A 26,865-nucleotide genomic window follows, 5' to 3' on the forward strand; every position below is an offset into this window, starting at 1 on the left:
TGACCACACATGCGTAGCAAACAACGCAACATTAAGAAAAAGCGCTAACGAAACAGAAGTGTCTCCAGAGGACACCTCAAAGTGATGCACACGTCTGAATCATGCAATCACAACGTTAAAACAAATCAAAAACACTTAAATTTTTATCTCATTTTACAAAACCACTGACGGAAACAGATCCTTTTAATAGCGCTGTGAGCAACAACAAGCGCCTCCAGACGTGTGCATCACTTTTAAGTGTCCTCTGGAGACACTTCCGTGTCGTTGCGCCCTATTTGCAGCGAATTTTCTAAATGCTGCGCATGTGTTGTCAAATTGATGACGATGTTTAACTTAATTTGCTTGTGTTCTGTCTCTTTGCATGTGTTTTTTCTCAAGTTGCAGCGCTGTGAGCTCTCTGGGCCACCGCACATAAGCAGTTAAAAATAGCAAACAAGCAAACGGGACAGGCCGGGTTGATTAAGTGAGGTGACGCTTCAGTCAGAATCAGATCACTCCTGATCCAAGCTGCCCACATCAAAGTCTCCCCTCTAAAGCTAATTTCAGAGACACAAAATCGTGGAAAAATCCCAGGATTGTTTAACAAATATAGAAGAACTGATGTGCACCATGCAGGAAGAAGAAGAAAAAAAGTTGAGTTGAGTTCAAGCTTGTTAGATATGCATCTCCTGGGTAGAGCACAGAGCACTACCCCGATTTCCAATGTGTGTGTGTGTGTGTGTGTGAGTGTGAGTGTGTGAGAGAGGAAAACATTCAGCAGCGTGCTGATGCGACAGTTATTTCGTTATCAGTCGTAGTATTTAAACTCTACCAAGACAAAGTCACCTTGTGCAGGAAAACAGCCCCGTTTATGATTGGATAATGTCGGGATAAGAGCTGCGCTGCTCCGACTTCATTCTCATCCATTTGGAGTTTTTATCATTTAATTATTGTGATGCCGTTCCCCCAGAGCGGAGAGCAGAGACTCGATGGAGGAGTTTTACGTAGCATTCTGTATCTCTTGGTTTTGGTTATTCTGAGTTTCTTCTTTCCTTTTTCTGCCTGTGTGCATGACCTTAAAGGAGCACAGGTGCTGCATTGTAAACCGGCAGATCTACTGGGAAGGGGGGGGAATGGCTACAACAGTAGCTGCGTTCAGCCGCATTAAGCTTTTATAATGGGAGGGCGAGCCCACGTCCAGAACACCACTTACAGCCCGTCAAGGGACTATCATTTTTAATTTAGCACCTTTCCCCGACTCCCTCTCTCTCTCTCTCATGTATGTTTCAGGTCAGCGCCGCCTCTGCCAAGGCGCCATCGGAGACTTGGGCATTGAAGCCGCCTGACGTGTATCCCCCCCCCCTAGTGTGTGAAATATGTGTGTTAGTGTGCTGTGTGTCACGTCTGCATCTTTATTTCCCCTTGTCAGTCAAAAGCCGGTGAAGCTTTATTTATAGTTTACTCAGCACACTCAGTTTTTTTTCTTCTCCTTCGTTGGTGTGTGTTTAGACAATCTGTGTTCTGTCTTTAAAGTGAGTGAAGACTGTGCTGCTCCAGTAACCCTCCTCCTCCCCCTCCTCCACCTCCTCCTCCAGCACCATCCTTCCCCTCTGTCACTCTGCTGATTTAAATGAAAAGACGGGCAGCTCTTAGGGAGCGCTGAGGCATCTGCTTTGACAGGCCCGTAGCACCGAGGGAACTTGAGCACGGGCACTCTTTTAGAAAAGCAGCACCCAAAAAAAAAGAAAAAAGAAAAGAAGCACACACACACACACACACACACACACACACACATACACACACACACACACAGCAAGTAGCGCTTAAACAAACGCACATTCTCAAATGTAAGTACAAGCATGTTTGTCACGCGCACACACACTCGTGCTGCAGAGCCTTTGTTTGTGCTGCTATCAAAGGTAGCCGAGAGGGGTTGCAAAAGTTCTCGTTGCGCCATCGAGAAATAATCGGAGGAGGAGAAAGCGAGCGTGGGGGGAAGACGGGGGGCTGGTGGACCGCCAGGATGAAAAGCTTGGCAATAAGCTGCAGCTCTCCCTGGCCGTCGACTGCTGTCACAGCTCTCGGATGCTGCGAGATAATTGCTTTTTTTCTCTCTCTCTGTCTCTCTGTATCAGCCGATTCTTTCTCTTCCTCTCCCTCATTTCCTTCTTTCACTCATCCTCTCTCTCTCCTCACATAGTGGGACGATATCTCACGGCGTCGCAATTCTTTATTTCGTACCAGAGTGAAAAGCGAAGGAGCTGGCGTTCCTCATGGAACCAGGCCTTTTTTTGTTTTTCCCTCTCGCTGCCTGTAGGTACATGATCTCAGTGATAATTGGCCCGTTGGAAGCCAACATGAGCAGCTCCTTGAATTCTAATGTGTGTGTTTTGGTTTTTTCACTGTAGGGCAAGTGCAGTCAGTGTTTAGATCTTTACCAGTCTGCATTTGTCACAGGCTGGTTTTTGTTTTTCTCCCTCCGCTCAAGTTGGATGGCTGCTCAGTTTGCCGTCGATGCATCTAAAAGTCAAACAGGGGCAGTTTTACATGACTGAGGCGTTCACGTTACTCAGAAATGAAATGAGGTGTCTCAGGTCCTAATTTATCACTTCTGATCACTCATGTTAAAGCCCAGGCAGAGTGGGATTTGAAACTCTTCACTTAACAGCAGCTTGTCTCATGAGAATTTCAGACGTGCTTGATGAATGTTGTGGATTCCTACTCCTCTCTTACTAGTGCAGATTTTAGGGGAGTATGTTCCTTTATTTACCTCATTAAATAGTGAAGGAATTAAATATTCCACATTGCATCTCATAAGCGACCAAGGTCGTCGTTTTCTAAAATCTACCGGTGACAGGACGTGTGCTACAAAGATTTTTTGGGGCTTTAAATGCATGGTTAATAAGCTTGTAAAGGTAAGGGTGGTGGTTAGGGGTTAGGGTGTCATGGCAGGGAATTAGCACGATTACTTGATGGCCTTACCAGGACCATCGCTGAACTCTAGTGGCCGTGTACATAACTACCACTTAAAACGACCACATATGTTGTAATATGCTGTTTAAAAAACGATGTACATGAATGAATATAGCACTCACTTTCGAGGTGTATTCTTCCTTTTCCAGTCGGTCTGCAGACCTGAACCTGCCTGCATTGCAGCATTGCACCTGGATGAACGTGCAGGGATCTAATCTTGGGCTCTTTGCATCCGACACACACACTCGTGTCATTTAAACATTCCTAGATTTCACATAAGCGGACTAGAATCATTTCAGTCACTGTCAAAAACCTGAGTCACGTTTCTGTTACTCGGCCAAGAGCAGGACCCAAAAACAGAACTAGCATCAGTCCTCCAACATGTCTGCCATGTGTTGAATCTGCATTTCAGAACAACATGTTTCTCAGAGCCAGGGAGTCGGCCGCTTGTTGTGTTTGGATCAGAGGAAGGACATGGGAGGATGAAGTTGCAAGTAAGGAGATAATGAATTGCCAAGTCGCCGCGGTTGTTTTTGGCCAAAGACAAACTAGCCATTGTTCTGCTTTCAGGTAGCAAAATCCTCCAATTCACTTTGATCCCAGTTTTCATTTTTAAGTCATTTTAATTGAGCAAAGTAAACTGTGTTTTAAAACGGCACCGGGGAAATGTTTTGGAAAAGATACTGAAAAACAGAAACGCGTGGGACAGGAGAAGAGCCCAGACGGCTCAGTGGGATTCAGACAGTGTATCCAGATGGGCTCCCCGTGTGTGTGTGTGTGTGTGTGTGTGTGTGTGTGTACTGATCTGAAAAAAATGTAACCTGGGCATGTATACAAAATAAATAATCATAATTTTTTTTCTCTCCAAGCTAAATCCCCCGTCGGTCTGATTTGAATGTAAACAAACTCATTACATTTACATACAACCTTGTTCTCGGCGGCTTCATATACAAAACTTTGGGTTTTTTGCATATTGTTTTTGTTGCTTGTTATTGTTGCTCTTTCTCTCTGCGACCGCGTTGCACCGTGTTACCACCACAGAGACTCATTAGAAGTCTCACCGAACCATTAAGGACTTTTTCTCTCATGGCTTGTGCCGGTTTGAAACTTGTATCTCCAGAGAATCCTTATTTTTTGTTGTGTGTGTGTTGTGCTGGGGAAATTGTATTCTCCTTAAATCTTCATCATAATTTTAAGCCCTTCACCCCTTCAGACTCTGCAGTGTGTCCTCGTCCTGCACTGGGACGGTCTCCTCTGTTCCCTGCCCACATTCGGCCTGAAAGCAGTTGCTGCTCAGTGGATATAGGATTAGAACACTGTAGTTTAGAACGATGTCTAAACTACACTTTAAAGGTCAATTTTTTTTATTAGAAATGAACCAAAAGCTTACATCAAGCAGTAAAAATTAAACTAGCCAAAACTATGTAGAAGACTGGTGACATTTTTCTTCGACAGACATTTAGACGTGCATTGTCACGTTAAAGGGGCAGAAAGCGATTTTGATCCAATACTCTTATTTCCTTATGGTCCGCAAGCTGTTTTGACCGCTTATGTCCAAAATTCTCAAAAAAGTTGTACTTCTTGTTCATGTCTCTGCTGCTTCTGCTTGTTGTCTCCCGCTCAGGTGAAGATGTGCACGTCCGCTTGCACGGTGCTTGTGAGGAACTGAACGTCCATCTTGAGCCGGACTCAGTCACGTTGGAGAAGACCTACATCTCTCTGTCCAGCGTTCACAAACTGTCTCTCACCAACAGCACTGACATCCCTCTTCGGTACCGCTGGTCTGCGTGGCCCGGCCAGGAAGAGGAGGACTTGAGCTTATTGAGGTAGTGTGTGTGTGTGTGTGTGTGTGTGTGTGTGTGTGTGTGTGTGTGTGTGTGTGTGTGTGTGTGTGTGTGTGTGCGTGTGCGTGTGTGTGTATGGGGCAGTCGTCCACGTTGCCAGAAATAGCTCAGGTGTCCATCACTTTCTTTCTGTCGGCAACTCGTTGCTCCTTCTCCTGCCTCGTTTCTCTCTCTCTCACCCTCTCTTCCTGCTTCTCCCCTCTCCCTCCCACTGTCCAGGGAGAGCTCGGTGCTTCAGCAGAAGGAGGAGGAGGAGAGAGAGCGTTTGCTTTTCCAGTGCGAGTCTGACCCCACGGCGATCCACCGCCTCCCGCTGCTGACCAGAGCTCTGCAGGAATGCAGAAGCCGGGCCGCGAGGGACCGCCTCGTGGCCCTCTCGGACAGCTGCATCACCGTGGAGCCAGCGGTGTGTCTCTTCTCTTGTGTCTCAATCATCCTCGGCCTCTCGCAGCCATAGTGCAAGCTGCAAAGACAGAAAAAGGATTCCCCTTAAAAAAGATGAGATCTGAAATTTCATCTGTCACGAACTGTTGAGATTTATCTCCGTAGTTCGTATTTAAAGTGAATCTGACTCCTCATTGGCACGAGGGGGTCACAGACTGGGCCCCCCCTCTACCCTGGGACCTTCAGGTACTGTAGTCTGACCTGTTCTGACACTGCCACGCCCCTTTTTACTGCCAGTGTCTCCTCTGCTCAGCTCAGCCAGGTTCCCTGGACAGAGGGAAACGGTGGGATAAACGAAAAAACATTTGATTCAAAACAAACTTCAAGAGGGACAATCAAGAGAAATGGTCATCTACACGTACTGTGCTCCCACCAACGCACACACACACAGATGTACAAGACTGTTTGTAGGAGTAATGTACAGTTAGTGTGTGTTTCTCGAATCTCTTTTTTTCCCACACCATCAGGCTGTCGGCAAAATAAACTTAAGCGATGACTTTCTCTGTGAGAAAATGTGCCTTTTGCAGCGTTTCTGTCTGCTTTACGTGCTTTCAGTGAAATCTTTTTTGTTTTGTTCTTTTGTTCTCCACGTGGCCCAGGAAGGGGAAATATGGCCCAGAACCACTGCACTGTTCTACATTGTCTTCAAGCCTGAGGAGGCCAAGCTTCACCAACAAACCATGTATTGTGATGTCACAGGTCAGTGCACCAGAGGGAAATGGACAAGACTCGTTTTCGGGTTCAAATATCGTACGATGGTTCGATAATAGTTATCGTGGTTGAGTTTTAGCCGCGGCTAGCAGCATGAATTTCCCCTCATACCACGTCTGGGTAGAAAAAAACGTTCCTGTCTGTTTAGTTATTGTCAGAGGACAAACCCTCCGTTCTCTTCTCTTCTGTCGTACAAAATCTACAATCAAAGTCAGTTGAAACACGACAAATGAACTCCCTAAAAATCTGCCCACGTTTTTTTTCAAGCACTGCAGTACTGATTGTTGCTTGATATCATTTTCATAATCCAGTTGTCAGGCTTCAGTATATCATCTCATCCCAGTCATAGTAAAAAGGTTGTTGGCAAATTTTGCATGTGGCCTCGACGTGTGTCTTCTGAGCCGGAGGCCGGATTTACATTAATTTCCATGTTTTTTCTAAAGGCAGGTGACGACCTGACCAGTCCATGTCAATGACAGCTGCGCGCTCATTCCTCACTTTGCCAAAAGCTTTTTAAAAAAGCTTAGTAAGCAAAACCGAAGGATTGACCTCTCATGCCCGAGTTTACAGGGGAAAGAGATAGAAAGAGGTCACAGCAAATAAAATGTTTCACAAAAAGTTTAGACGTTTTTTTCAAAAGCGACCTTTCTGTTAGATACTGTATGTTCATTACTGTGTGAGAGACAAATTTTCTTTCTAATCCTTTTTATATTTTTTGGTTGTTGTTACACTTCCAATGTAATCATATACTTATCCTCTGACTCTGCCTTTTTTTTACCCTTGTCTATGACTTTGTAATGAAGAGTTCCCACGTCTGTCTGTCTTTGTCTGCTCCTCAGGCCGTAACTCTCGGTTGCCTCTGACAATCACGGGCGAGGGCTTAGGACCTAAACTCCAGCTCGACTATGACCTGACGTATATGCAAAATGTTTTCATCGGTGACAAAGAATGTTGTGAGGTAAGAAATTCAAGGGGAAAGGGAAAAGTTGTGTCCGATCAGAAAATGATTGGTCAGGACATTTTGAATAACGTGGAGAGCTTGATGTTGCTTAAGGCCTATATTTCTAATCAGTAACACATGTAAACATCAACATTCTTTTTTTTATTTTTATGGAGACAACCCTTTCATGATATCACTGATGACATGTTCAGTGGTCTTACTCTAGCTTGACTTCAGTGGTTACTAAAATCTAGTTCAGGCTTTTAAATTCAATCAACACAATCTATAATATGATTTAAAAAAATTGTATTATAGAAATGTTTCATGTTTGATATTGGGGCCTATGCTGTATGGCTACATTGCTTCACGTTGAGCACAATTATATGTGATTTTTAAAAACTGGGTCAGAAATTAGGACCCAGTTCAGTGGTGAAGTGTTAAAAAAAAATAAAGTTTGGCTGCTAGTTGAACCCAAATTCAAAAATACATACAAGAAAACAATATTTGACCAATCAAGAAGGGATTACTTGACAACTGATGGTGGGGCTCATACGAGGTAAAAATGATTCCAGTGTCGATTGAGTGGATCCTTCTCTTTGTCCAGGTACTCGCGTCCAACAAAGGGCTGATCGATGCCCCGTTCAGGCTCTCACGTCCCGACACCGCGCTCGGCCGCTGTTTCTCCTTCAGTCCCGAGGAAGGTGTAGTTCCCACTGGGGCCTGCCAGATTGTGGAAGTCACCTTCCACAGTCGCATCCTGGGGACTTTCTCTGAGGACTTGCTGCTCACTGTCACTGGACAGCCAGAACCACTTACTTTGACCTTCAGGTACAGTTAGCAAGTGTTAAAAAAACAAATATGCAAAACTCAGCCTGTGGCAGTTGGAGCTAATTAAAATACAGTCACTTTCCACTCAACACATGGTGCGTTTTTACGAATCGTTCAACTTGCTGGTAGTATTTCTTGTGGCTCACGTCTCTGTCTTCACTTTCAGTGGCTGCGTCATTGGTCCTACTTTCCACTTCAGTGTTCCAGAGCTCAGTTTTGGAGATGTAGCCTTTGGTTGGTTTTCCTCTTCAATTTCCTTTTAATATTTTTCTTCAGTACTTAACATTCTCTTTTTTCTCACCTGCACCATCTTTCATTCTATCTCTTTCTGTCGTTTGCAGGTTTTCCAGAAACATTGGCCTGCACCCTCTTCAACACCTCGCTGGTGCCAATGACCTTTGCCCTGCGAGTGCTGGGAGATGGGCTGGGACCTCCCAGTGTTACCAGTGACAGACAGGTATCTGAGGTGACCAGGAGCAATTGGCACGGCAGCGCTGCGAGAGACATTCGCGCGCGACCTGCGGAGTTCTACGTTAGTCCTGCCGCAGGCTCACTGCGCTGCATGTCAGATGTCGTCATCAAGGTACATTAACGTATATACTTCTAGAGTGCATTCATCCACACGGGCATTTGATTGACTGGGTTTGACTGTTGTGGATGATGTCAGTTAGAGCTGCAACAGTTAATCAATTAGTAATCGACTACAATATTAATTGGCACCTATTTTGATAATCGATTAATGATTCAAGTAGTTTTTATGAAAAAAATGGAAAATTCTCTTTGATTTCAGCCTCTTAATTATGAAAATTGTACTGGTTTCACTGCTCCTCTGTGACAGTAAACTAAATATGTGGACAAAACAAAACATTATCTTGGGGTTTAGTAAACCCGCTCGACATTTTTTACCATTTTCTGACATTTTATAGACCAAACAACTAATCGATTAATTGAAAAAATTATCAACAGATTAATCAATAATGAAAATAATCGTTAGTTGCAGCCCTGATGTTAGTCGTGTTCATGTATCTTTAGAAGCTCATAGTGTGTTTGTGTTTTGTACGTATTGTATGTACAGGTGACCCTGTGCTCCAACACAGTGAAGAGTTACAGTCTGGGGCTGGTGGTGGACGTCGAAGGTGTCGGGGAGAAGATTGCGATTCTGCCGATCAGCGCCAGGTCAGAAGCACAAATGCAAACATTCTCAAACACACATCGTTTGAAGTTAGTTTTGAGATTATTGGGTCAGTTTCCCTGCATTTTTAAAAATCTTGTGCCTTTAAAGTGCATCATCTTTTTCCATTTTGGAGAGATCCTTTAAAAACAAACAAAAAAAAGATTGAATAAAAATGACCCTCTGTCCTTGAAAGATCGCATATCACGTCTTCTGAAGTGATGAAAATGTGCTTTGACGTAAAATGAATTAAAGTTGTATCAGGAGTCGCAACAGAGGTTCATCTTGATTGTTACAAACCCTCTTATCGCCCTTTCTTTTAAACTAAACTAAAGGAAGTGGGTATGTTTTTTTCTAGTGGTAACCTCTGCCGTGCTTCTGGCTGTCACAGCTGCTTTGACAAGCCGTGAATGTGCGTCCGCCGAAAAACCTCCACACAGGTGTCGACAAAAAATCGGAGTGTGTGTTAAATATTCAGAGCCCGATTTGCATAATAATACATTTGAATGTCACCTGCACCATCGCTCAAAATAGGCCAACGGTAATCTGACTTCCTCATGGCAATCACCGTCATTGCAAATTTATGAAACGGTTTTAATTAATAGACTGCCGTGTTTTGATTTTTTTTGGCACGTTGCGACGCGATTGTTGTTGTGAGATTCATAAAATAACCTCAGATCTTTTCGTTCTCTACTCTCCAATGACAGATGCGTTGTTCCTAGGATCGTGGTGGAGACTCCGGTGTTGGACTTTCAGAGATGTTTCCTCAATTACCCCTACGAACAGGAAGTTCAGCTCACCAACCCCAGCCCTCTGCCCGTCTGCTACGGCGTGCTTGACCAGGTCGCACAGATCACCGAAGCAACTGAAATGACAATAATCAGTGTTTACAATAAAAGTTGAACGTGTACGTCGGCTTAAAAAAGGCTAATTTCTGTCCGTGTAACGTTTTTTTGTTTTGTCCGTTTTCAGGAATGCGAAGAGGCTCCCTTGCTGCTTTTCGGCAGTTCCGTACCCAGAGGAGTGATTCTTCCTCACACGTCAGAGAAGATTCCAGTGTTCCTGCGGGCGAAGGCCGTTGGAGAGCTGCATCACATTCTGCCCCTCGCCACGTTCGGAAGCGTTCAGCCGCCACTGGTCAGTGGACACGTGTGTGTGTGTGTGTGCAGGTTTAATACTGTTACTGAAATCTTTTTTCTAATCCATCTCTTTTCTGTCCTGATTCTGTTCTAGGAGGTGATCTTGACGTGTGTCGGGCAGGGTCCAGTCGTTCACGTCCAGAACCCACAGCTGGACTTTGGCAAAATCCCAGTTCTGACGGACATTACCAGAACCCTGCGCCTGTCAAACCACTCGCCTATTCCGGCGAACTTCGCGACTCGCACGGTACAAACCACTGCCAACACCGACTCAGACACACACACACACACGTTGAACAAGTAAAGGGCAGGCATGCAAATTAAAAAGCACCTCTTACTGAAATTAAAATGAAGAAGAACAAAGCTTTACTTTACATATCCTCGTTATCAAGTAGTAGGATGTGACACAGTCACAGAGAATATGGTAATGAACTAAGAGAAACATTATCTAGCAGTGGATTTCTGTACCTATTCACCAGCTTGATTTCCACACAGAGTGTGTGGTGTGTGTGTGTGTGTGTGTGTGTGTGTGTGTGTGTGTGTGTGTGTGTGTGTGTGTGTGTGTGTGTGTGTCGCTCCCGCTCCTGTGACTAATTAATTTTCAGTGGAATTGGATATGTGATTAATCAGTTAATGGGTTCAATGCTTTGTTAACTCTTGAAATAATTAGTTTGCCTGTTCAATTTCAGCCCTATCCCTGAAGCAAGATTTTTTTCTTCTTCTTCTTTATAAACCAGGCTGACGGTGACGTTTTGTCGATTCCGAACGACACAAATGAAATAGGTGATCACGATATGGGCAAACTGATTAAAAAAAAGGATTCTCAGATTTGATTGCCTTCTCCGTTTCTGGTGTTTGGGACATTTTTATGCAGAAAACGGTGCATGAAGTATCTACAGGACAATGTCCTCGGTTCAGCCAAACCCCTCTCTCTTTCACTTCAACACCCTCACATTTTAAGACACTGACTTGCAGTTTTCCACACAGTGCTCACTTCTTACATTTTCTAAAGAGAATGTGGCTTTTTCCTCTCATATTGAGTTGCCAGTAGCTTTGTTCCACCTGTTTTTAATTTATCACGCTTTATACGCTCGGTGTAATGGAAACTCGTCACTCTGCGGCAACGTGAGAGCCACAATTCATCATATTCATATTCTTTTCACCTTGCCTCCTGAAAGCCCCTTCTCCACATCGGCTTATCAGCGCTGCCCTGATATCCATCTGGAACAAACTTGCGACTGGAACCGAGCCTCCATACTTCCTGCTCTGCGTGCACAGGAATTCCAACACACACACACACACACACACACACACACACACACACACACATGCATGCATGCAGGCAACACCAGTGTAACTGCAGCTATGTGACCCTGTCCTCTCCTCTGCACTCTCGAGCGTCCAATCGATGCAGATTCTCCCAGAATAACATTACATCCAGCTCGAAAGGCTGGCAGGGAGCCATGCAAATAGGTTTTGAGGATCGCAGGGGGTATTTTGCAGAAGGTATCCACACGTGTGACCGTCTCTGAAAAACTAACCATGACTCTATGCCTCACCCCAATGAGGCTTTTAGAAAGGATTTTTATCCTTTCTAAGAGTATCAAAAATATGTTGGACGATGTCCAAGCGCTGCAGTCTGACATTTTTTTCCTGAGCAACCCTTTACCTAACGCAGCACCGGATAGTTTTTATTATTAGTTTCTGTTGTTAGATATAAACAGAGTAGGGCTGCAACTTACGATTATTTTCATTATCGAATTAATCTGTCCATTATTTTCTCGATTAATCGATTAATTGTTTGGACTATAAAATGTCATAAAATAGTGAAAATTGTTGATCGTGTTTCCCCAAAACCTCCAACATGATGTTTTGTTTTGTCCACACACAAAGCATATTTAGTTTACTGTCATAAAGGTGCAAAGAAGCCAGAAAATATTCACATTTAAGAAGCTAAAATTAGAGAATTTTTTCATTTTTTCTTCGAAAAACTACTTGAACAATTAATCGGTTATCAAAATAGTTGGCGATTAATTTAGTGGAAGCTTGTTTCTGCTCTCTCTGTGGAAATCCAGATATTATTTTTGTCTTTTTTTGGGGGGGGGGGGGGTGTCTGGAAACCAGAAACACGAGCCAGGTACAGTTCACATTACAATATATATTGATTTTGTTGTGCAGCATAATATTTGACAGGAGATTTGGCTGCAGCGCTAACTGCAGCACCCGATGCAAGATTTATGCAGTTTGATTTGTTGTTGTTGTTGATAGTTGCTGGACTCTTAAACCCTTCTGACTTGTGCTGCTTTCAGAAGCAATCGATTCTAATAAAGCTGTGGGACGCTGCAGGGTTTGATGTGATTATTGAGATTCCAGGCGTCTTGCTGCCTCCCTCCAGGGAGTCGACCCCTTGCTCCTCCTGCTCTCCCTACTCCTCCCGCCCCTTTAGCACCATCACCCGAGTATCGACCGGTCCCAAAGTTCCTCTTTCAGCCGATCCTACAAACGCTGAGAAAGTGGATCCGGAGTCTCAAAGTCACCTGCTGGTCAAGCGCTCGTGTGAGGATTGTTTTTTTAATTCTGCAAAAACTGTCTCCACAGTTTTTTCTCTAAAGAAGTGGCCTTGAACATCCGCCGTCGCATAATGACCTAGTTTAGTGAAAGTCGAGTCAGATTCTCTGAGCAGCGCTGTCGGCTTTTCCTAATTCCTATGAATCCTCCCTTACACCTTTCCTTGACCTCATGACGTTTTCCACTGACGTCAAGGAATAGTAGATAGGAAAAGACGATAGGAAGGACAATCCGAATCCACCCACTGTGTTCAATATATTGCAGAATATTGAAAGGTCAGAAACAGGAAGTAGGCAACGCGACGCATATGCCAAGTTGCAGTATTTTAAGTGAAGACATTTTTCGCCCCCTACGCTGACCGACAATCTATTGTGTTTGTCCTACAGGCAGTGAAAGTACCGGAGCTTCATTGCATCTGCAGGAAACCTCATTCTCAAAATCCCAATTAAAATGTTTATGTTCCCGCCATCCATCAGCGGTCATGCTGTACGGAGCATCGATTGTGCGATCTCGACCACTGATCGCTCAGATGCGGCACGGCGAGCACAGTGAAGGGTCCATCTGCCTCGCCGAGAGACTGGAGATGAGATTTAAATCTGTGTTTTCATTACACTGGACTTTATCTTAAAGTCCCCCTCCACTCAAAAAAGTGTTTTCTTCCGTTTCTGTCCTTTACGATATCTGACATTGACTATAAGGACTTGTATCTGAGCACATGTTGTCACTATAGAGGTGTTTTCACTTTCCTCTCCTGGAGGAGGAGTTTTCTGTGTCACTTCTCTGCAATTTGAAATTCAAACGAATCCTGTTCAAGCGAGATTTGGTACGTCACAAATACAGAAAAAACAACAACAATGTATCAGAGGCAGTGCGTCATGAGAGGACGACAGGTGTGTCAGCAGACAGTTAGCATTAGCATTAGCAGTTAGCATCCACAAGAGGACGGCAGGTGTGTCAGCAGATAGTTAGCATTGGCATTAGCAGTTAGCATCCACGAGAGGACAGCAGGTGTCAGCAGACCGTTAGCGTTAGCATTAGCAGTTAGCATCCACGAGAGGACGACAGGTGTGTCAGCAGACAGTTAGCTTTAGCATAAGCAGTTGGTGAAAGTTTTATGGCTGAAGCCGCTAGCCGTCTTTTGGCGCACATTCTTCCACGGTCAACCTAGAGTGAGCAGCTGTGGTGGGCGGGGCCTGTGTAATTTGCATACCATGAATATTCATAGTCTCAGAATTCCTCAGTGAGGGAGAGAGAGTGGATGGTTTCCAGCCCCATTTCAGAGGGTTTTTTTATATTTAATTTTGGGGTAAACAATCTTAAACAAAATATTCGGCATCACAGATTTTTTTTATATATCTTAAAACGTGACTGTAGGGCTTCTTTAAATAAAAGTGCAATTGAACAATCCACAGAGTTGGGAAATATTGAGTTTGTCTTGCAGCAAACCCTTTTGAAAACTCATGTCAAGAGTGTGGATGTGAAACAAATAATGTTTTTTAAAAACTGTCCATGTGTTGCTGCTGTTTTACATTTTTTTAAAAACTCCCATCCATCAACTTAGTCTTTGTAAGGAGATCTTTAATCTTATCGTATGTCAGGCAGGGAGCGGCTGCTCCGCTCTGTCCTCGAGGAGCTTCGTGCCGCAGTGAGAGGTTGATGAGATTATGCAGCTATATGATATACGCATCTATCTTTCAACTTCCATCTATAGTGCAGATCCCAATGGCCTGTGGAGAGGACAGTTAGAGGAAAGTGCCCCCTAACAAGGGAGATATTTCCATGCATCACATTTCACCATGAGAAGTAGCTGCTGTACCGTGTTCCTGTGCCCCTGTTTCCACACTGCAGATCCAAAAAGACAGAGACATCCCACATGGCAGCAAAGACTTTTCTGTTTGTGTTTCCTCAGAGTCACAGGAAGTCCTTTTGGCGCGTCGAGCCCAGCGAGGGGGAGGTGCCACCAGAGAGCCAGCTGGAGCTCCGCGTGGTCGCCCACCTGAGGGACACGATCGACTTCCGGGACAAGCTGGAAGTGTCCGTCCGGGACAGTCGAACACACACGGTCCAGCTGTCGGCCACGGGCACGGGCACCACGATCGTCAGCGACAGGCCTTTTGCCCCAAAACTTGACCTGGGAACACACTTGAGGTAGAAATATAAAGAGCATTAGAATCAAATTTTGACCGTAAGTGGAAATGGTGTGCTGACCGTTTGACTCGTATCCTCTGTATAAGCCACGAGACGTATCAGTACCGCTTCCAACTGTCCAACCACGGCCAGCAAATCCACCGGTTGTACTGGGCGACCGACGGCTTCCCGGCCTGCACAAAAACCCGCAAGAGGGACAACTCGCCCGGCGTAACCTTCCTGCCCCCCATCAACGCTCACAGGAAGAAAGAAGTCCAGAGTCGCGGATCTGTGCTCTCCTCCAGCAGAGAGAAGCCCGTGTTCAGCCTCACGCCGTCCCGCTTGGAGCTGTGGCCGGGCTGCTCCGTCGACATGGTGCTGACGGGGTCTTCAGACTCCCCCAAGGTGACACAGTGCATGAAGTCAACACAGCCACTGTATCTCATTGCATGTTGTAGTACGTGTACAGTACAATACATCTGTTGTTGTCTTTCAAGGTCGTACGGGAACGTCTGGTGTGCCGTGGTTTTGTGGGCAACCAGGACTCTTACAAACTGATCATGTCCGTGGACGTCGCCTGTCGCTTTGTCGCTCCCGTGCTAAGCATCTCCGCCAAGCAGCTGAACTACTACATCGAGAATGTTGGTCAAACACTGGAGTTATGAGATTCCTCTGTCAAAGACATTTCTTTATGTTTCTGTATTGAACTCGATGTGTGTGTGTGTTTGTGTCTCACAGGTCCCAGGAGAGAGTCTAACGCCCCTATATCAGAAGCTGGTCCTGAAGAATGTGTCAGCTCTGTCTCTGTCCATGACGCTGGCTCTCGTCGAGCCGTTCTCTCTGTGCGAGGCCCGAGGGGCCCAGAGCTCAGCCACCACTAAGGTAAACATTCTGCACCTGCTCTCTCACGTGAACTCCTCATTGTTGTTGGTTTCTGTATTTTTTCACTTTGAGTTCCTTTAGGGGGGAAACATACAGTACAGATTTGGTCGTCGCACAGGTTTTGCTTGGATTAAAGTTGCTGTTTAGCAGTAGTTCTCATATATCAGTATTAGGTATCTATGTAGTGGTTTACATTTTGTTGTTGTTCATAATTTGAGTTAGTAAAATGTACATTTTTATCTGAAATATAAGTAAGTATAAGTATAGCAAAGATTATTTGATTAAATATACTTAATTACTTTCCTTTCTTGCAAAAAAAACAGTGAGTTTTAGGGTGTGTGAAAAAAGTGATCATCCACTCAAGTAAGGCTCGCTCTGTCCTCAAAATGTTGCAGTGAGCTTATTAAAACTTCTATCAAAACAATTATACTCACTTGTAACTCCGTCTCCTTCTCTCTCCCATCCCCGCGTTATGTCAGTTTTCTACCTCATTCCAATTCCCTCGCTGTTCGAGCTTGTTATATCAGAAGTATGAAAGTATTATTGGAATCCATTATTGGAATCCTCCACATTAAAACAGTTCGCAAGCCCCCGGCAGGTCTCCGAATGAGGCTAAAGAGAAAGCAGGATATTTTGATAAGCCTGGGTCCCATGGCAGGATTATATAAAAATATTCTCATTAAATTGTAGGAGCGTTTAAAAAAAAAAAAAAAAAAAAGGGGTCATGAACTAACGCTTTGGCAGATTAAAAAAAATGAGATGTAAAAAAAAGATTTCATGATTTTTGTTTAATCATGTGTGCAAGTCCACATCATAAGGAAAAAACCTTAGTCTTATATTCTGTTGATGTTTTAACGTTCTAGTTTTACTGATGTAATGTCTTTTTTCCAGTCCATGGTTTTAGGGGACGGGGCACAGACCGACCTGTGGGTCTGCTATCATCCAGAATACTGTCAAGACTGGGTGTCACGAGTCGTGGACGAGGTAACAGTGATGCATTTTGTAAAATGACCATAACTCATATGAGAGTGACTCCAAACCTGGGTTTTAAATTATAGCTTTTATCTTTTAACAACTGCAGACCTCTGAAAATCCACCGAAATCAAAAAAACCCCCCAAGAAAACCATTTCCCTCCTTGATTTGTTTGTCTTTTTCCCCGCCCCAGTACCTTGAGGTGCAGTACCAGGGACACCCACAGCAGGACAGGGTGGCGTTGCACGCCGAGGTCCACTTTCCCAACCTCCACTTCTCCACCACCTCGGTGGACTTTGGCTGCGTGCGCAACTACACTGAGACTCATCGAACAGTCACAATCACCAACTGCTCCCCGCTGCCCGTGTCCTATCGCTGGGCCTTCGTGGAGGAGCAGGGACACAGTGACGTCAGGTATGTTTGGTATTCTAAAAAAACACCACTGTTTTATCAGTTTACATCTATACTTGTGTATATGCTATACACAAATCTGAGACACTATCAAGGACGGTAAGTGGGGTACCGCTGCATACCGTATACACATTTTTGGATTTATTCGACCAACAGCGAGAGAGAAAAGCTCTGAAATGTTGGGTAATTAAAACAAGCTTAAAGATACAGGACAAGTAAAATGTCTCCTCATGCGTCAGAATAAACCTCGAAGTGACGATGTACCTGGAGGGTGTATTTTTATTCCTGGAGATGGACGATGTGGTAATACATTATGGAACTTCTGGCAAAGCTACACACTGAGGGCTTTTGTTCACAGAAGGTATTCAGAGACCTAAATTATAGAAATGGCAAGGATGAGGTTAGAAATAACCAGGGTGAGAAAACTGGGGGGGGGGAGAAAAAAATGTATTGGAAATATTTTGATTTAATCTCCTCTTGTTATACTGTACAACAAACAGCAACAGAAGGAAGATCATGTCTATTAAACTGTCTTTCGGGATGAGTTAGCGCCGTAGCCGTACATTTAGCTCTCCCAATCGAAAAGCCGAACTTCATTATAAATTCTCTGGAAAGAGACAAATCTACTGATTGTGTACTTTACAAAACGTTACAGTGCGCCTCTCTCTCTCAAAGCCTTTCGCTTCGACCCTCTCCGCCCTTGGAATGGACTGTGAATACGGTAGTAGGCTTCTCCGTCCGTGGCCTCGAACCAACTAAACGCTAGAGCTCTACAAGATTTATCACCCCCTACTGCCCCCCCTCCCCTTTTTCATCTTTTCCTCCTTTTTTTTTTTACTCTGCTCCTTTTCCTCATCTTAGGGTTTTATGTAGCCTATTTATCTCTTTTTAAATGTATTTTCCACCACTGTCTCCTCCTGCTTCCTCTTGCCTCTGCTTCTGCTCTCTACCTTCTCTTCTCTTCTCTCTCTTTCCCTCTCAGATCGTGACCTTTCTTAACAATCTGTCTCACAGGCCATCTGGCTAATTAAATGGAGACCTCACTGTGCACACTCTCTCTCTCTCTCTCTCTAAAAGTCTCTCTTTCCTGCTCACAAAACCCGCACTATCTACTCCGTGTTAAGCTAATTACATCCCTATCAGTGATTACACCGCAGCCTTTTGCAGAGGCATATTTTAATAGAGTCAACTCTTAACTTCTCTGTCTTCCTCTCGCAAGTGACAGGAAGAGAGGACTCTATCTACAGGAAGTAAACGAGAAATGCTCGTTTGCACTTTTTATTATTTACACTGTAGCTACTTGTACAATGGATAAAAAGTAGAGCTGCAACAGGTAATTGATTATTTGATTAGTAATCGATAACTAAATCAATCGCCAACTATCGATTAATTGTTCAAGTAGTTTTTATGACATTTTCTTATTTCAGCTTCTTAAATGTAAACATTTTCTGGGGTTTCTGTGACAGTAAACGGAATATCTTTGGTGTGTGGACAAAACAAAACATCATCTTGGGGTTTTGGGAAACACGGTCAAGATATTTCAACATTTTATGACATTTTATGAACTAAACAACTCATCGATTAATCGAGAAAATAATCAACAGAATAATCGATTATGAAACTAATCGTTGCAGCCCTCTAAAAAACTTTATCTGATGTAAACCAGCAAGAGCCTGCCCCCCCCCCCCAAACACACACACACACACACACACACTCTGCATGACACTCCAGCAGCCATAATACCAAAAACGTTTTTCAGCCTCCCTCTCATCCGTGCTTCCCATAGTTCCTTTTTTTTCTTCTTCTTCTTCCATGACAGTCTGCTGGAAGTGAGATGTTGGTGGCTCAGCAGCCTTTGATGAGTTTCACTGAGGCACCGGAACATTGGAAAAACACAGTCACGGGCACATGAAGGGAAAGAATAGATGCAAGAGAGAGAGAGAGGCGGATACAAGAATGTCAGAGAGAACGCTATTTCTGTTTTGAGCTGAGCTCTTACAGAGTCATCATCTGCTGTCTCACCATCTGTTCCTCTGTCCGCACCAGTGGGTTTTAAACTCTTTCTTGGAGGACCCACATTTTTTAAAAGCTTCTTCCTTTTTTTTTCTCCCCTCTTGCATGGAGCCAAATGGTTTTTATGGGCCCTTGACAAACTCTCATCGTCCCCCCCAGATGCACCCTGCCGTCGGAAGACGTTGACCCACAGAATTTGCTCGCCCTTTACATCTTTACATTGCTGGACCTACTAATTTGCGATTCCCCAGAGCCAGACCTCGGGGCCAGCTTGTCCCTTTTAAAAAAAACAAACAGCTTTCATCATAGATTGACCATACAACAGTGCCCCCTGCTGGCGGCCCCACTTTTTAATTCACTCAAATTCTGCCAGGACCAGGAGTGAAGTGTTCTCCTCGAGCACTCTGACAAATGCACGTTGAACGTTGCCTTACATGTACACACACACACACTCACACACTGTGGCAATAAAGTAGCTGGCAGTCTGTGATTTAATGTCGAACTTGACCGGTCCAGCTCCGCGATGGCTCCACTCCCTAAATCTCTTTCATTCTCGTCCATGTTTATTCAGCACTCCGCCGCAATCTATCCTGACCTGTTTCCTGCTACTCCCCTATTAAAATTCGTCTTAATTATAGAACACTCTGTTTAATTAACTTGATGGATACGCCCAATCTGCTCCCACAGGGAAGAGGGGAGAGGATAGCAGACATAAGGAAATGAGAGTCTGACTTGTTTGGGGGATGTGGGAGGTGAAGAGTTTCTTCTTCTTCACTTGAGTGAATCACAATACGCTGTGTTATTGATATATTGGATATACAATAGACTATAACATAATTAACTTCTAGTTGGAGCTTCATTCCGTGCCCCTTTCATTGTTAGAAGATTTTTCACCCCATAAAATATATGTTCATACAGTTTTGCTGTCATTGCAAGGGAAAAATCGACAATACACATTGGTGATGTTCTGTTCATCTGTTGCCCTCGCAGAGAGTCAGAAATGCACGAAAAAAAAGAGGAGCAGAAATATCCACAAAATGAGACCGAAGACGGGAGGCGCTCCTCGACATCACCTTCTCATCCCGCCTCCCCGGTTCGCTGTAGCCACAGGCCTGGTGCCTGTGACCCGGGCAGGACACCCGGCCATGTGCGCGTGAACGAGGTAGGCAAGGGTGAAGTGGGGAAGCTAATGAGCAGACACACATGTACTGTACATGTTCCATCCACTCACATACAAATATTTTTCCTTCCTAACTTGTTGGAAAGTAAATCCAGGAGGTAGTCCCGCTCATCATCCCTTATAAAACCACAGCTTGTCAATTTTTAATACTTTGATCCCGCCATCATCTAACTCAAAATAGTACAAATAAGCACAATTTGGAAGGGTCAGGTTCTGTCGTTGTCTCCTGCAGGTGTTCGACGTCTTGCCCATGTACGGTCACCTGCTGCCCGGGGACCAGCAGCTCGTCACGGTCTCTTTCTACGGCCACGAACACATCAGCAGAGAGATGGTGGCACTGTGCCACGTCAAGGAGGGCCCGACGTACGAAGTCACACTCAGAGGAGAAGCGTCAGTTATCAGCTACAGCCTCAACTTCAACCACATCGACTTCGGTCGGCAGGTACGTACAATATACTGTACGTGGCTCCTCCGTTATGGGGAATAATGTATTCTGCTATTTCCAGAATGACACTCACAGGCCTTGAGGACAGTGTCTGTATGTGACAGATTAGTTTCTGACTATACATTATGACATGTTTTTGCTGCAGTGGTGGAGTTTGTGTCCAGATAATTTGCCTTTTGTTAACTCTGAATGTCCCTGTTAGTCTTTCACACGTCCCTCTTTAGGTATGCAGGCCACCCAGACCAGAGTTATCATTGATATTCAAAACAAGGACTTATGGATTTTTGATTTGGTTGAAACAAGCAATTCAGCAGAAGATCTCTCTCTGACCTTTCCTGTCTGCTCAGCACTATTCTCTCTCTCTAGCTCTCATGTCTTTCTTCTTGCTTTCTCCTTTTCCTTGTCTGGCCAACTTTGAACTGTCCCAACATTTTCGATCACACTCCTTGTTTGTCTTTACGTATCTCTGTCTAACTCTCGTCTAACACTCCCTTTGTGCCCGAATCACAATAACACAACAACAGCAACTTCTACCAGCTAGACCATGAACAATAAGGTGCAAGAGGAGATCAACATCATGCATTTGTAGGAAAAAAAGCTGCATTTCATTATAATCCACTTCTATATACACAGTCTATGGGTAGGGGCAATTTACAGTAAAATGCATTAGTGAACAGTGCTGTCGCCTCACAGTCTCCCTCTTTTTCTTCCAGCTTTTTGATCATATTGGGAAAGCTGAGGTGACCCTCAGGAATACTGGCAAAGTGGGTTTCAAATTCACCATCACATATCCACAAAGGGAGGAAGAAGAGGAGGAGAAGGAGAAGGAGGCAGAAGGGTTGAAGGAGGCCCCGGAAGAGTTGCAGAGGATCACACCTGGTCAGCCCACGGCCATCCCCTCCTTGGTAAGTTTAGTTTCAGATGTAGAGGGGTCATTCAGATGTATGGAGGGTGTTTACCTGTTTGTTCGTGTGTGTGTGTGTGTGTCTGTCAGGGTTACGTCGATGCCGGTGCGGAGCAATGCCTGCGTGTGCTCTACCTCCCCGGCTGCCCTGAGGTGTTTGAGAAGCAGCTCCAGCTGCAGGTGGCGTACCTCCCGCCCGAGGACATCACTGTGACGGGACAGGGAGTGTTCCCACGGATCAGCCTGAACCTGCCACGGAACCTGTGTATGCACAGACACGCAGAGTCATTTACAGAACAGAGCTGTTTCCTCTGAATTTAGCCTCAAGTGCCGCATGTAACCGCCACAACCTCCATGCTAAAGAAATATTGACGTAACAACCTGGCATGACACTGTGCTTACCTTGCAGCAGAGGAGTGCTACAGGGATGTGGTGCAGGGGGCCAGAGCAGCCGTGGATGCAAACGCAGCCAGAGACTCGGCAAATGGCGGTGGAGCGACAACAAGAGAGGGCGGCTGCAAGCTCACAGTCAGTGACTAAAACAAACAACGTTGACATTAACGCAGATAATCATGTTCTTTTACAAAATGTAGATTTTTTTAAGGATCAACAAATGTCATTGTCAAATTTGATTTTAAAGCATCTTCTTGTTATTTGTTTACAAGATTAGATGCAACAACAAAAATGAATTACATACAGCGGCTTGTGAAAATATCCTTTATTATTGTGCTTACACTGCTTTTCCAACTGTGCTGACTGTTTATTGCTTATGTAACTCCACAGTACTTCACTAAAGTGTCTCCCTTCTCCAATTTTTTTTTTTTGGTTCGCTGCCACCAGAATGAGGAGCTGCTTCACATGGAGATCGAGAGAGTGCTGGTCAAAGAGAACGCTCTCGCTGCCAACGCAAGCTCTCTGGAGCTCAGAGACTCGGAAATTTCCTTCCGAAAGTGCTACAAACTTAGCAAGTACGTACACACACACACGCACACACACAAATACACACACACTTTGGTCTAACAGATGGTCCATGCAGTGAGAACGGTGTGAAACTGTGTTGTGGTATTCAAAGAGTCTAAGTTAATGAATGGTGTCTGGCTGGGAATGTTATTTCTATTCTGTAGGTGCCTGCAAACTGGCGGATGTCACTGGGTGCTCTGACTCGCAGCAAACTGGGTCATCCGTTGTTCCATAGTTGTATAGTGCAAACTGTCACATATACAGAAAAAGGGTCAGGTTGATGTTTAGGGTATAAAAAAATGAGAAACTTAATTAAAAAAACACACTTCAAACGTGTAAAACCAAAACTTAAATAACTATTTTTATACGTTTTTGAATAACTGTTTTGCTCGCCATCGATGCTTTATTAATCTCGCCACCCCTCCGTCTTTCCTCTCCGCGCAGGCTCCTGCTCCCAGAGTACGTTCTGGATTTTGGTTATGTCATTCATAGCAAAGTCCCCAGTCACACTGTGAATGTCACCAACACTGGATCGGTACCCGTGTCCCTCCACGCCAATGTCAAACCGCTCGCCGGCAAAGGTAACACAATACACAAGCTCTTTTGTCTCTGATTTTTATTGAATGTGATATCTCAGTATTACTGTGCCACAGTTATGAATTGTTTTTATGAATTAGAAGACAAGAATGTTTCCCATTTCAGTTTTCAGTATTCTTCTCCTTTGATATGACCTGGTGTATTTGCAGTTTTTTGTCTAGTTCTTTACAGTATTCTGCACTACACATTTCTTCGTTTTCCATTAAAATGCATAAAAATAAAATTAAAAAGAGTTATGATTGTTTTGTTGTTGTTGTTCATTCTAAGGTTTCAGCGCTGAGTTTGAACGAGTGAAGAATCTGCCCTGTGGCGAGACTCAGACTTTCACAGTCAAATTTGATCCTCAAGGAGCCAAACTGCCGACGGGGGACATACGTGCTGTCATGACGATTCAGGTACACAAACATATAATTTACATGTGCACAAACGTTGTCAACATCCCTAATGTAGTGTAAATTTTTTAACATTTTTAATAACTGGGTCCTTGTCTCCCTTTGTTATCTGTAGCATTGCGACTTTGTTCCTAAGATGCTGATCTTTGGTTTCACAGGTGGCAGATGGTCCGACGGTGCAGGTGCGGCTGTGTGCAGTGGTAACCGTGCCGGCCATTACTGTTCCCATGGAAACGCTGCAGTTCGACACTGTGCAGTGTGGCATGTGTCAGGTAACGGAGAATGACAAAATTATGAAGCCCGACAAGGGTTAATTATCGTGTTCTGTGATTAAATAAAAATATTTTGTGTAATGAAATAATCTCTGCTGAAATTAGATTGTTACACACATGCCCATTTCATTTACTATTTTGTTGAAGGAGAGCAGGAGAGTAGGTGAAAGTATAGAAATCTTGTTTACAGCTTAACACTACTGAGTGTTTACAAGGTCCACTAATGAGGCTCACCAATGAGAGACGAGGCAGCCGCCTGCTGCGGTGACATCTTGCGAATGTTTCCTGCAAAAGCTAATAAGTTAATAATGTCCAAGGACTTTTCTCACAAAAGCTCATACACTGTTGAATGCTGTCAAAACTTTATTATAGCTAAAAACTATCATGAATGATTTCTGCCCGAAGAAAAAAGATACAGTATTGTATACTGGAACAACGGGAGGCAAAACCCATTCGGCTGTAGCAGACAGAACATGACGTGAACGTATAAAAGATTGTGTTTTACAACTTTCAGATGAAGACCATTCCGCTGTTGAATCGCGAGTCTGTGCCGTGCCACTGGAGCATCACTGAGGAGGTGAAGCCTTTCAAGGTAATTATAATTTTTTAGGGGTTTGTGAATATATTACATTCATTTTGCTCACAATCATCAGTTTTTGACTCATATCAGAGATAGGCAGGCAAGCATTAACAGGTAGGCAGGCAGACGTAGGCAGGTAGCATTGAGGGGTAGGCAGGTAGAGGTAGGCAGGTAGCATTAAGGGGTAGGCAGGTAGAGGTAGGCAGGTAGCATTAAGGGGTAGGTAGGCAGAGGTAGGCAGGTAGCAATAAGAGGTAGGCAGGTAGCATTAAGTTGTAGGCAGGTCGCATTTAGGGGTAGGCAGGCAGAGGTAGGCATTAAGGGCCTAGCCCACACTGGATTTTTTTTTAGCCATGCCCTGACCAGGAGACGAACCACAACCTTCTGTACCAAAATCATTGGTGTTCTCTTGCTTCCATTCAGATCGACAAGTTCATGCCTCTTCATCAGCGTAAAAAAGTCCTGCAGGAGCAGCGACCGGCTCCGGTGGTGTTCCAGACGATTCCCTCGTCCGGCGTGCTGGCCCCGGGCAAACGGGTCCATGTCCAGATAAAGTTCAGCCCTGCTGAGGGGGTATGGGGCTTGGCTGATTTTAGAGTTTGGCAAAATTCCTTTTTCTCCTCGTGAAATGTCGAAAGCACGTCTTTACAAAATGAAGACCGTACATGTCTTTTGCAGCATGCCTACAACCGGCGGCTGGTGGTCCACGTGGCTGAGAATGCCCAGCCAGTGTTCATCACAGCCCAGGGTCAGGGGGAGGAGCCACAGCTCAAGTTCTGCCCATCGGTGCTGGAGCTGGGGCCGTGCCTGCCTGTCAGCACCGGGGTGGAAGCTGCGGTCGCGGTCGTAAACCCCTGCCCTTTCCCTGTCGAATTCTACTCCCTGGAGTTCGACACGCAGTATCTCAATGAAGAAAAGGTGACGAGCGAGACACAAGGTCACGAGCAAGATTGTAATTTGTAGTTCTGTCCCTTACACTTGTGATTGTTTCAGGGTCACTCTCATGTAAATGTCACAGTTTCCATCAACCAAAAGTCGTAAAGAATTTATCCATCAGGGAGCAATGAGGCCATCTGTCACGAGAACTCTGCCCCAGTCTGAACTTAAACTAATAAAGGCATTTGAAGAGTCCATCCTAATTGCTACACCACTTCTTCTTCAAGTGTTGTTGGGAGAAGGCACAGTCCTGGACAAATTGCCCATCTATCACAGAGGCTGACTCCTCTCACATTCACCCCTTACGGGCAATTTAGAGTTGCCAGTCAACCTAACCTGGAGGAAACCCACACAGGCACGGGGGAGAACTGTCAAAGTCCACACTAAGAGCCAGGTCAACTGCTAAGTTTGATCTAAGAACCCTTGTTGTGGGCAAAAGTGATGCGTCACTGTGTTGATACCTATTCCTACGTTTAATCCAAATTTAACAACTAAATACTTTCTGTCCTTTAGTTTTCTTGTACCTCTAAAATATGACATTTACATTTTTTTTTTCATTCCATTTTCTATCTGTGCTGCCCTCTCTGACATCATCCCCCACAGATCCTTCGTCTGGTGCAGGGTTATGACGACAACAACGTGCTACTGTTGCCCCCCAGGTTCCCCGGAGGAAGTCTTCCCCGAGAGCTGCTCGACTATTACAAGGAACATTGCTCGCAGCAGAAAGACGAAGGTAGTTCATCACATTTTGAATTCACATACCTACACACACAGAGTCAGGTCAGATTACTTTGAAATGTAGTCAGTTACTGAATACACGTTTCATGGCAAATTTTTGTAACAAGAAACGTAATCCACTGGGTTACAAAAAAAATGTAATGTAATCTGAATTTGGATTAATTCAAAATCAAACATTGAAAATATACAATTAATAGTAATAATATAACAAAATAGTTTTAATCTAATCTACCTGTCTGATGGCAGGCTCGGTTGAAAAAGATTAAATTTGAAGTTAAAAAGAACTTTAATCAACTCATGACTTTGTCTCTTCACCGCTTGTTCTTTGTACGTTCAGTCATTCAGAGGCCCACGGAGGTAAACGGCGAGATGCTGGGACAGCTAGAAATGACCCCCGTCTCCAGAGCAATTGCCCGCCATATGTGCGTCGACCTGTCCCCCGAGGGTCAGGCCGCACACAACCGCAGAGGCATTGCAGTTATTGTGTACGGAGCTCCTCTCATGGGTGAGAACAGTCGATTTTCTGTCGAGAAGGCCAAAAAGAAGACAAGAAAAATTGTCTGAACATCCTTTTTTCTCCAGGTAAGAGCAGCACGGCAGCTGCTCTGGCTCATCACTACGGAGGTGCTTGTCTGAGTGTCGATGCAGTGGTAACATATGTGCTGGTAAATGGCACTTCACCTGTTAGTCTGACGGCCAGACAACACTACGACTCTGCTGCTGCTGAGTTCGCTAAGAGGAGGGCTGGTGAGCATGATTCTTTTGAAAAATAAAAAATGGTTTGAGTGCGGGGAGCCGCTGTTGCCTCGAAGTTAGAGAAGTGGGCCGTGATAGTCAGATGAGAAATGTTTTCAATAA

The 26,865-nt window shown here is 44.5% G+C and overlaps 1 protein-coding gene across 5 annotated transcripts in view; it reads left to right on the forward strand.

The window, feature by feature from the left end:
- Positions 1 to 26,865, forward strand: part of hydin (HYDIN axonemal central pair apparatus protein) — a 56,332-nt gene that overhangs the window by 7,817 nt on the left and 21,650 nt on the right. For all 5 annotated transcript variants that reach the window (XM_047333183.1, XM_047333186.1, XM_047333184.1 and 2 more), the window contains 32 exons: positions 4,577 to 4,778; positions 5,016 to 5,202; positions 5,840 to 5,939; positions 6,791 to 6,909; positions 7,496 to 7,719; positions 7,886 to 7,953; positions 8,061 to 8,302; positions 8,795 to 8,895; positions 9,598 to 9,733; positions 9,863 to 10,027; positions 10,124 to 10,276; positions 14,507 to 14,745; positions 14,832 to 15,129; positions 15,222 to 15,365; positions 15,463 to 15,606; positions 16,498 to 16,590; positions 16,773 to 16,993; positions 19,994 to 20,165; positions 20,416 to 20,625; positions 21,342 to 21,533; positions 21,623 to 21,797; positions 21,942 to 22,060; positions 22,373 to 22,500; positions 22,937 to 23,073; positions 23,357 to 23,484; positions 23,640 to 23,753; positions 24,268 to 24,345; positions 24,757 to 24,906; positions 25,012 to 25,251; positions 25,873 to 26,002; positions 26,345 to 26,512; positions 26,590 to 26,754. In XM_047333183.1, the coding sequence (XP_047189139.1) occupies positions 4,577 to 4,778; positions 5,016 to 5,202; positions 5,840 to 5,939; positions 6,791 to 6,909; positions 7,496 to 7,719; positions 7,886 to 7,953; positions 8,061 to 8,302; positions 8,795 to 8,895; positions 9,598 to 9,733; positions 9,863 to 10,027; positions 10,124 to 10,276; positions 14,507 to 14,745; positions 14,832 to 15,129; positions 15,222 to 15,365; positions 15,463 to 15,606; positions 16,498 to 16,590; positions 16,773 to 16,993; positions 19,994 to 20,165; positions 20,416 to 20,625; positions 21,342 to 21,533; positions 21,623 to 21,797; positions 21,942 to 22,060; positions 22,373 to 22,500; positions 22,937 to 23,073; positions 23,357 to 23,484; positions 23,640 to 23,753; positions 24,268 to 24,345; positions 24,757 to 24,906; positions 25,012 to 25,251; positions 25,873 to 26,002; positions 26,345 to 26,512; positions 26,590 to 26,754 (5,142 nt within the window). The remainder of the gene's footprint in view (positions 1 to 4,576; positions 4,779 to 5,015; positions 5,203 to 5,839; positions 5,940 to 6,790; positions 6,910 to 7,495; positions 7,720 to 7,885; positions 7,954 to 8,060; positions 8,303 to 8,794; positions 8,896 to 9,597; positions 9,734 to 9,862; positions 10,028 to 10,123; positions 10,277 to 14,506; positions 14,746 to 14,831; positions 15,130 to 15,221; positions 15,366 to 15,462; positions 15,607 to 16,497; positions 16,591 to 16,772; positions 16,994 to 19,993; positions 20,166 to 20,415; positions 20,626 to 21,341; positions 21,534 to 21,622; positions 21,798 to 21,941; positions 22,061 to 22,372; positions 22,501 to 22,936; positions 23,074 to 23,356; positions 23,485 to 23,639; positions 23,754 to 24,267; positions 24,346 to 24,756; positions 24,907 to 25,011; positions 25,252 to 25,872; positions 26,003 to 26,344; positions 26,513 to 26,589; positions 26,755 to 26,865) is intronic.

This window comes from Scophthalmus maximus, chromosome 7 (genome assembly GCF_022379125.1).
Source record: "Scophthalmus maximus strain ysfricsl-2021 chromosome 7, ASM2237912v1, whole genome shotgun sequence".
In the NCBI taxonomy this organism is placed as follows: Eukaryota; Metazoa; Chordata; class Actinopteri; order Pleuronectiformes; family Scophthalmidae; genus Scophthalmus; species Scophthalmus maximus.